The 9762-nt window shown below is 46.1% G+C and overlaps 1 protein-coding gene across 3 annotated transcripts; it reads right to left on the bottom strand.

Moving 5' to 3' along the window:
* Positions 1-1178: 1178 nt before the first annotated feature.
* LOC127302433 (flowering time control protein FPA) lies at positions 1179-7456 on the bottom strand. Of its 3 annotated transcripts, none has more exons than XM_051332903.2 (8): positions 7020-7456; positions 6312-6554; positions 6133-6207; positions 5250-6034; positions 4609-5161; positions 4264-4494; positions 3999-4158; positions 1179-1515 (listed from the first exon to the last, which is right to left on the bottom strand). In XM_051332903.2, the coding sequence occupies exons 1-7, from the start codon at positions 7368-7370 to the stop codon at positions 4018-4020; spliced, it is 2379 nt and encodes a 792-aa protein (XP_051188863.1). In that variant the 5' UTR covers positions 7371-7456; the 3' UTR covers positions 1179-1515; positions 3999-4017. The 3 variants fall into 3 exon arrangements, with proteins under 3 accessions (XP_051188863.1, XP_051188864.1, XP_051188862.1); XM_051332904.1 differs by having other exon boundaries at positions 3999-4494; positions 5250-5650; positions 5984-6034; positions 7020-7454; XM_051332902.1 differs by having other exon boundaries at positions 3999-4494.
* Between the last annotated feature and the right edge of the window lie 2306 nt (positions 7457-9762).

Here is a 9762-nt window from a genome sequence, read left to right on the forward strand (position 1 = left end):
TTGAAGAAACCATATTAGATTTTGTGTACCAACTTGAGTATTTCTTTTTTGTAACTTAGATGCTAAAAACTTAGTTATGATCTTAATCACACTGTTTAGCAGAGAGATGGGCCTAAAATCAGTCAGGTACTACATGAGTATCAATTTTGGGAATAAGTGTAATGAAGGAAGAGTTTATACTTTCCAGATTAAGATTTCCCTCATAAAAAAACTTTGATGGGATCCTTGGCACCGTTTCCAGTGATATACCTGCAATTTGTTGAAACCATGAAGACTAAGATATTTCTCATTTGGTGGCTCTTTAATGACATCTTCAATTTCTTGTCAGAAAAAGGGATTTCCAAATTGGCACTTGTCTTAGTATCCATCCCTTCTCCATGGAAATCTTGAAGATTGAAATGCATAGTTGGTGAATCAGTTTGACCCAATCTCTCTTTGAATGTTTTGCACATAATATCTACCTTTCCATCATGATCTGAGATAACAGCAAGGTCATCATTTCTTAACATTGCAATATAATTATGTCTATAATTTATTGTTGCTTTGGTGTGGAAGAATTTGCTGTTAGCATCACCAAGCTGGACCCATTTGATTTTCCCTCTGTTTCCAGTAAGTTATTTAATAGAATATATCCTAAATTCCATTCCTCTAGCGATAGAGTTCTTAATTCTTCCAAATTGTCCATTAGTGAGATAACAGAATTCACTTTATCAATTAATTTCTTGAGGCATGGTAGGTCTTTTGCCCAAAGCTTGATGCCACTTCTTAAATTTTAAACTTGGCATTTATCTTCTTAGCACTATCAAAGAAACCGATAGGGATATTCCAAGCATTTTCCACAATTTTCTTGAAACTCCTATGTTGCAACTAGTAATTCCTAAATCTAAACAAGCATGCCCTTAGAATTCTTAAATCTAAACAAGATTGCCCTTAGGATCTTGGTGTCAGTAGCAATCACACAAGGGACATGATCATAGGTAGGTTTGACCAAAGAATAGGCAAAAGAGGAGGGATAAAAATAAACACCACTAAGGTTGTCTAAATTATGCCGGTATCATTTTTGACACATAAGCAATACACACCACTAACTTATCACAAGTTTTGTAACAGGTCGACGACTAAATTTACCTAGACAACTTATGAATGGAAGTAGCATGAACTAAGGCACAATTAGACTCTGAACAAATATCCTTTGTTTTGATAAAAGAAACACATAATGCATGTCATGCCAACTAGGCCACACATATAAACGGTTACGATGTTCCAAGCTAAAATATCTAGAAAACATGAAGTACAAGACTGGAAAAATAAAACAAGTCTTTTTCTTTCTTGATATCTGACAAGTCTAATACGGGACTAGATAAAAGGGAGGTACACTTGACGCTCGTTTGTTGTTTCTTGTCTGGGTAGGTAGGTAGCAACTGATTGCATCATAGGGAGCAGGTAACCACCAGCACCATCATGGGCCGGTTCGTTGTAGGCGAGACGGGGAAGCTAGCATTCCATCGAAAGTACCTACACATGTATATACGATCTGTCAGGCATCAAGTGAGTGGATTAAACGTTGTATTATTTTTTTGGTTGAAAATTTGCCGATGAATATAAAATGAACAAAACGATATCGGCTTAAACAGTGATTTGTTGTTGTAAAGGCCAGCGGTGGTCAAACAACTTTTCAGAAAAAGAAAAAAAATTGAACGATTTTATCAGAATAGTCCTATTCTCCTATGTCAACAAGTCAATTATCTGACGCCAGCCGTCAGCATTCCCCAAGTGTGGTTATTGACGGTATGTGCAAGAAAACAACAATGCTTTAAGCGCAGGGAATTGCTAATGATCTGAGTACGGCATCAGTTCGACCGATTAGCAGAACTGGGATATCACGACGAAAGAAAAACTGAGAAGCTCCGGTGCAGAAACGAATATGAGCTCGTGAACTCGGCCGTTTATATGATTGTCAAACTGGAACATTAACTTTTCCAGGCGAGTAGCCAACGTGCATGCAAAAGCGGAGTATGCGCTGACAGGCATCTAGTGCCGGATTTGTTCATTCAGATGGATAGAGTGGAGAGCCAAATAGCGATAAATTAGTGGAAGCGAAGTGCCGTTGCAACCACCACATGCTTATAATAATAAGAAAATTGACGGTAAGTTAAGAGAGAGAAGCATAACGCCACACATGGCACGTTGAGAGAGGGTTAGAGAGAGATGGACGTGGTACTTGTATGTAAAAATAAGTATATCGCTATCACGTTTGGAAGCCATGTGCTGGGGCGCTGCAGGCCACATATAGGGATATGTTACTTGCGCATGGCTGGGAGCAGAAAGCGCACCACTGGCTTCGCAAAACTTACTTGGTAGTAAATCTCTGTACGAAGTAACAAAGCCTCATTATAAAACGCAGCCACAAACAGGTACAGGAGCAGAGCGTACCTATTTTTCCAAGCACAGGCGCACCCAGTCACAGAAATGAACGTAGACGGTGAGGAGTGAATGCTGATTCTTATATATATTTGGTCGCTACTTCAATATAACCACAAGAAAGAGTTTCGAACTCTGCTTCCAGCTAAGTACCAGCTTAAAACAGATGTACGGATGTCGCTCTGGTCAGAACCATGAGGAGAAGGATTGCCTGTCAGACGCTTAGAAGCTCAAAACGAGGATTGACGAACATTGCGTTTCTAATTTGAAAATACCCGCAGTACACTATCACCGGCAAATCACCAGGCACACTCTGATACTGGTTATATATGCGATGCTTGAACATGAAGGGGTGTGGCTACAGTCCTAACCTAACTGGATGGGTCGTTGCGTCCAACTCGTCGCAGCATTTAGTTTATCGACAGAAGAAATAATAAAGATCAGTTTCGGTTGGATGCTGAATCAGAAAGAGGCGTGCTCAAATGTAGCACAGCGAGAACGAACCGGCATTCAAAAAGAGAACTGAAGGAAATTCAATGCTTCATATGGCCTTTGTTTGTGATGAGCATGCACCACCGTTATACTCTCAAAATAAAGGCCGCTCTACTCAAACGTTTCAGTGAGAATATTTGAAAAAATGTTTTTCGTATGCTGGTGCTGGAGGCTAGGGCTTCGTGCAGCCCTTTTCACACCCGTCGCTACGTAGTTAAGAATGGTGAACGTTTCTCAGGTTAACTCAGTTCTGATGTCCAGCCCTAGATGGCCAGGTACATGCTATATGGAATTTTGCAGGCATCAGCAGTGTTCGCAAAGGAAAGCAAAACACATTGCTGAAATCTGAGTCTCATCGCAGCATGAGAATCACGGACTGCAAATTACATACGATGGTGAAAGAATGATTTTCGTTTCGTTTCGTTTCATATCACCAGAGTTTAGATACCAGAAGGCCATTACATGAAAGATATTCATACATATATATCAATCAAACTAAAGAACCTCTCTAGCAAGCTATGCCCTACCATGCCTTGAGCTACTACAATGCTGAAAGACTTGTAGAATTAAACTACAACAAACCCTATGTAGCTCAGATGTCCAGAATTCAATCAGAAATAATATGCAGATACATCAGTTCACTATGCAAGCAAAAATTATCAACATCAAATGCACATGTCCTTAAATAAACAGATGCAAGTGTGGAATTGCAAGAAAAGGTATGCATATACGCCCTTGATTCCCACCCACATGATCATACCAGTTATCTGCAACACACCCCACCACACATAATGCAAACCTTCCCAATGTTACGGAAATGGATGCCCTTGTTTGCAGAACTTAAATGCCCTTGTTTGCAGGATTTAAGACTTTGAAACGTAAGGAATATATCCATGCTGCTGCTTAAGTTAGCTGTATTTCACTATCTCTAATTCTCTATACTTTTAGCAGGAATTCAGCTTTGAGACGTACAAAATATATCCATGCTGCTGCTTAAGTTAACTAAAGCTATTCCACTACCTCTATATTTTTAGCAGAAAAAATATAGCAAACTAATAAAATGCTAAGTGCAGACGTGCGCTTACCTGAAGTAGTAACTTAGCATCAAGGTTGATTTCCAGATCCACGTTGTAGCTGAAGCAATAGATTGTGAGCAAACTGGAGGGTCGCCTGGTACTTCTTGTTCTTATCTGCCTCATCAGGAGCTTGGGAAGAACCAGAAGCAACATTTTGTTGCTGTTGTACCTGAGAGGAGAAATTCGGGTTTGCCCCCACCTGGTTGTTTGCTGCCAAAGGACCATTATTGACTTGGGGCGGGGGAGGGAGTGGGAGGTTTGAATGGCTACCTACCGAACCGTAGTTGTTTTGAGATGCATAATACGGCTCTGGTTGATACTGCTGCTGGCTACCTACAGAATTAGGTGCATGGCTAGGGGCTGGAGGTGGCGGTGGCAAATTTAAAGTCATTTCAGGATTGTAAGCGGTATGTTGTGTTAATTGCTCCTGAGCACCTGCCATGCCCCCATAGCTTCTCAAGTGAGCTGCTGAAGCTTGTTGTCCCGGTTGCTGAAGACTACCCATCTGCCAAATATTAAGATAGAAGTCATTGTTTAATTTTTAATGTTTCCATATGTAAGAAATTGTAGATGCATCATGCATTAGTAATTACACAGATCTGTCTGGATTCGAGAGTACCTGACCAGTTGCCGGAACTGCTGACTGCACATTTGGCATAAGCTGAGCTAACGTAGCCATTATGTCAGGCTTTAGTGAAGCCTGTGCTTGATGTCCTGCTATTTGGTTCATAGGAAAACTTGATAGAGATGACTGAACTGCTTCCTCACGCAGAGATCCTCGATACTGAGCATCCTGGTGGTGGTTGTCATTAGATGAAACCATACCATAGTAAGGCTGTGACTCTGGTCCAGTTAGCAATGGTCTCTGGACAGCAGCAGTGGACATTTGTGGAATGTGCAGTACCACGCCATAAAGGCGCTCCGGACCATCAACTTGCAAAACATTTGTCAGGAAATCTGATGGTGGTACTAAGAATAAAGTAGTCCCTGAATCAACCTTTACAACCCCTGCGCGACTTTTCGAGCCCAAGTAGCGCAGAAATTCAGTATAGGAAACGAAGTCATCTTCGCTATCTGGTAAGAAGAAGACAATATCAAAACCTGAAGCATCTCCGTAATGCTTTGCAAGCATATCTAATCCCGTTCTAGCAGAACAATTAACAACGTCCGGCCTGCAAAAGAAAGCAGAACATGTGCAAGGTCAAATCAACTACAGAATGAACCTTTATAAAACAAGATTTAAGTGATGTGTATACATACAAAGGTATCTCAATGCCCTTCTTTATAGGCAAGCAGCGAGCACGACAAACAGGAGATCCACCTTTGGCGATACTGCCACGCCAAAAGTGCCCAAAGGATGAAGTTTGGTGCACCGTGCCCTGGATTCGAATAACAGGGCTTAAGCTCTCCTCAGCAAGCGCAACACCATCCTGGTGAGCGAACCGAACTGGATGAACTGCCTCGCTGCCTGCCCTTACATAATAACGGTCTGCACCACCATCCATCCTCGTCCTTTTGGCATCTCTCGGATCAAATGCATTCTGAGCAGAACGTCCAGTCGAGAAAGATGAGCCATGTTCAGGTGCTGGAAGGATACCACCAGGTACTGGCACAGCACCATAGTCCAAGTATCCTGATCTTCCATGGCGAGGATCATAACCCTGTGAAGTGGCACGACCAGGACCAAAATAATCAGGAGCGGCATACGGACTGTCACTGTACATGTCAGATCCAGGTAACCCAGCAGGTGGTGTTAGGTTATCAAGTTTACTGGGTGCTAGCCCACTGTTGGAGAAAACAACATGAATCCTATTATCATTGAAAAGGCGACCATCTAGGAGATTCTTGGCTTTAAAAGCTCCTTCGATGGTTGCAAACTCCACAAAAGCATATTGCCTTTCTGGAAAAACTTTAATGTTTGTAACCACACCATGTGCTGCCATGGCTCGTCGAAGTGCCTCCTCGTTAAGTTTATGTGTATTGGGAAAACCTACCCACAGAACATTGGAAGGGTCTGCTTCTCGCGCTCGTACTCCAGCAGAAGCCTGACAGACAGAAGATGATATGACTGTAAGAAACATCGGCGGATCAAGAGTACAACAGTACAACAGGCAAGATCCAAGACATGGTAAACAGCATGTACCTTTACATGCCCAACTCCCATTTCACCAGGAGGCACGGATCCTCTACTATTGAAGTTGCCCGCTTCCGGCCGTTCCTACCGAAATCAGTAGAAATAACTAACATAAGGCAGCGCCCTTAAAAAAAATGTAGCCTGCAAGTATTATTCACGTAAATCAGTCAACAAAACCGAATACTCACCGCTCTGCCCCTGGACCTCTGGAAATCAACACACAATTCCTTGCCACCTAACTCAGTCCCATTCAACGCTCTATGCGCAGAAATCGCATCTTCCAGCTTCTCAAAATCGATGTATGCAGAAGTCTGATCACGGGAGAATGCAACACCTTCAATCTTCCCAAACTTCTGAAACTCCTCCTGCAGCTCCTGCTTTGAAATTGCTGGACTGATTCCGCCAATCCATAAGTTCCTAACAGCTCTGGCCTGCACACAAACACCAACCATAAGAACACATGGTACTATTTCTGTAACGACGTAGAAGAATAAAATCCTCCTCGAAACAGATTAGCTAGCAGCGACAAAAACCGTGAGAAACAGCTATGAAGATATGCTCATTCTAACTCGAACTGAAACGTATCAACTATAGCAGGTAATGTATAGTTCTAGCAAATCACAATATAATAATATTCTAACTGAAATGAAACCATAGCATAAGGACTAGATGTTGAACCACCGTAGCAAGTTATAGCCTACAAACACCAAAAGGATCATCAGGGCATACGTCTATTCGCACATCATAGATATGACTTGAGAAAATCACCATAAAACAAGGAACAAAATCACCAATCTAACGCACATAAACCCTAACTGCCGCAACACATCGCGGGGTAACCAACTGCAGCCGAATCACGGGCTGATCCAGGTGGGGCAAGGGAGAGGAGGAGTTACCGGCCGCGCGAACTCGATCCGGATGGCGGAGCCCTTCACCCTGGATCCGCGGAGCGCCTCGAGGGCGGCCCGGGACTCGGCGACGGCGCGGAATAGCACGAACGCGTAGCTGCGGGCGCCGGCGCGCGAGAGGGCGCAGTCGAGCGCGCCGTGCGGGACGAAGGCCGCCATGACGTCGTCCTCGCCCGCGTGCGTGGGCAGGTTGCCCACCCAGAGCGTGTTCGTCTCGTGGGAGGCCGCCCCCGGCGGGGCGGCGCCGCCTATGCCTCCGACTCCGGCGCCACCGGGGGATACCTTCGGGGGAGAGGCCGACGCCTCGGCGGCCTCCGCGGGCGGCGGCTCCGACGACATCGAGCCGGGGGCTGGGAGATCGCCGGAACCCTGCGTCGGGATGGGGATTGATTTCTGGATCTCTTGCGGGAGTGGGGTTGGGTAGGAGAGCCGGGATGGTCCGGCTCGAATTTATTCAGACCACGCCGGGCCGGTCGCACCGTGCCCGTAAGAGCATCTCCACTCGTCCCCCCGAACAGGCCCCCGGCGAGCGTTTTTTCCATCCGGACGGCGAAATTCGGCCCAGTCGCGCCCCCGGTTCCTCGTTTTCGTCCGGATTTGGGCCTAAATCCATCCGGCGATCCCACGACATCCCCGGCCCCCCGGGGAGCGCTCGGGGACTCCGGACGAAACGAAAGCACGCGAAACGGCGAGGAAACTTCCCGCGCGTCTGGTGGCCCCAGGAGGCGGAGCAGCAGCGGCGGCTGCTGGACCTGGCCGCCGCACGCCAACTCGCCGCCCGCGCCGCTCCAACCGCCAACGACGATGTCGCGCGGTACCGCCGTCTGCGACACCTCCATCCGGCGTCGGCTGTCCCCGTCGTCGACCTCGAGTCCTCCGACGACGATCGGTACAAGCCATCCCCGGGGTGGGGAGACGCCGCCGTGGCAACAGCAGGCCAGCCGCGCGCCGAAGGCCAACGACGACGGCTCCGACGACGACGGCGACGGCGACTACACGGTGTTCTACCGCCATTTGGGCATGTAGAGCGCCGTGTTTTAAAATTAGCGTTTGAATTCACCTTGCCGAATTCGAAATATAGTCGAATTCGGCCTCTATGTATGAACTCCGCCCGTTTTAGTCTAAATATCATTAAATTTAGTCTATATTCACCCGAATTTAGCCGAAGTTTGTCAAGTTTCCGTTTTTTAAATTCGCATCGTCGACTTCGCCTGGGCACGCGGCTGGGAAACTACTGCCCCCCACGCCAAACCTTCCTCCAATCCGGACGAAAATTTCTCCGGATTTGGGCGTGGGGAGCGCCAACGAGTGGGGATGCTCTAAATCCGTAGACGGTCCGAATTGCTTTTTTTTTTTTTTTGAGTGTAACCAGCACGCTTTATTAATTAACAGCCAAATTTACAGGGATCAACAAACTATCATGGGGATCTAAGAGCCACACATGTCGCCCCTGACCTAAAGAAAGAGCATATCGAGCTAAGTTATGAGCATCTGAGTTCGATTGATGAAGGAGATACTAGAGAAAGTGGAGCGCTGCAGATTAATCTCCTTTACTATGCTAGCATAGCATCCGCCAGTTCCATCCGCCAAGTCCTTAATAACTTGTTTGCAGTCACTCGCCACCACCATATCATGGATCATAAGATCAGTTGCCAGTGCAAGAGATTCCCTGCATGCTAGTGCCTCGAGCGTACCTGGGTCAGTCACTCCCGGGAACACCACTGCAAATGAACCGAGGTAGACACCGTCAGCCGTTCTGAAAATTGCAGCAACTGAACCGACTCTATTATTTCTTGACACAGCACCAGCTACATTACCTTTCGCATGATTATTCGGAGGTGGGATCCATCTGCGAGATCTGATGGGTACCGTCTGGGATGTAATCACCGGAGGTTGGGGTTTTAGTGCCGACAGTTCAGTCATGTATCGCTGAACAAAAGCATGTGTCGACAACGGACTCTGAAACTCTCCCTCATGTATGGCTTTTCTTCGAGCAAACCATATAGCCCACAACGTCACCAACATTCTGACGAAATCTTCATGAGATAAAAACTCCAACATCGTGAATATCCATCGCTTGGCACTAGGTTCCATAGTAGCACACATATGTTGAACCGTTTCCTCATCTGAGAGAGCCCAGACGCACCTGGCCATTCTACACTCAATCAAAGAATGCCTCCAACTGTCAGCAGCTCCTCACAGATCACATGTACTAGTAGTTGACATGTTCCGATAATGCAAGAGATCAGAAGTGGGAAGCGATTGCTTTGCCAATCTCCATAGAAAGACTCTTATTTTAGATGGTACCTTCACTTTCCACATTGTGGTCCAACTTTTGCTATCAGCAGTAGTATCAGAGCTCGAAGCTCTTCCATCAAGCCACGCCTCTCTCCTCTGTTTGGTTTCAACAAGCATGCGGTACGCAGACCTGACCGTGAAAATGCCAAAGGAAGAGAGCGCGACGGTGTACATTGAATGGGCCGATTCTTGTTAATTAGGCCTCCACTCACACCAAATGTCTCGCTCTTCGGCTTAAAGACCTTATTCCCTATCTTGTCTACCCTGACCAAACGGGCTTCATCTCTGGACGCAGCATTGCTGAAAACTTTGTTTATGCGGTTGACATAGTGCATGCTTGCCGCAAGCGAGCTGCTCCGGCTGCTGTGTTCAAGTTGGACTTCCGTAAGGCCTTTGACTCTGTCAGCTGGGATGCCCTTGACCGGATCCTCGC

Source organism: Lolium perenne, chromosome 5 (assembly GCF_019359855.2).
Source record: "Lolium perenne isolate Kyuss_39 chromosome 5, Kyuss_2.0, whole genome shotgun sequence".
Taxonomy (NCBI): Eukaryota; Viridiplantae; Streptophyta; class Magnoliopsida; order Poales; family Poaceae; genus Lolium; species Lolium perenne.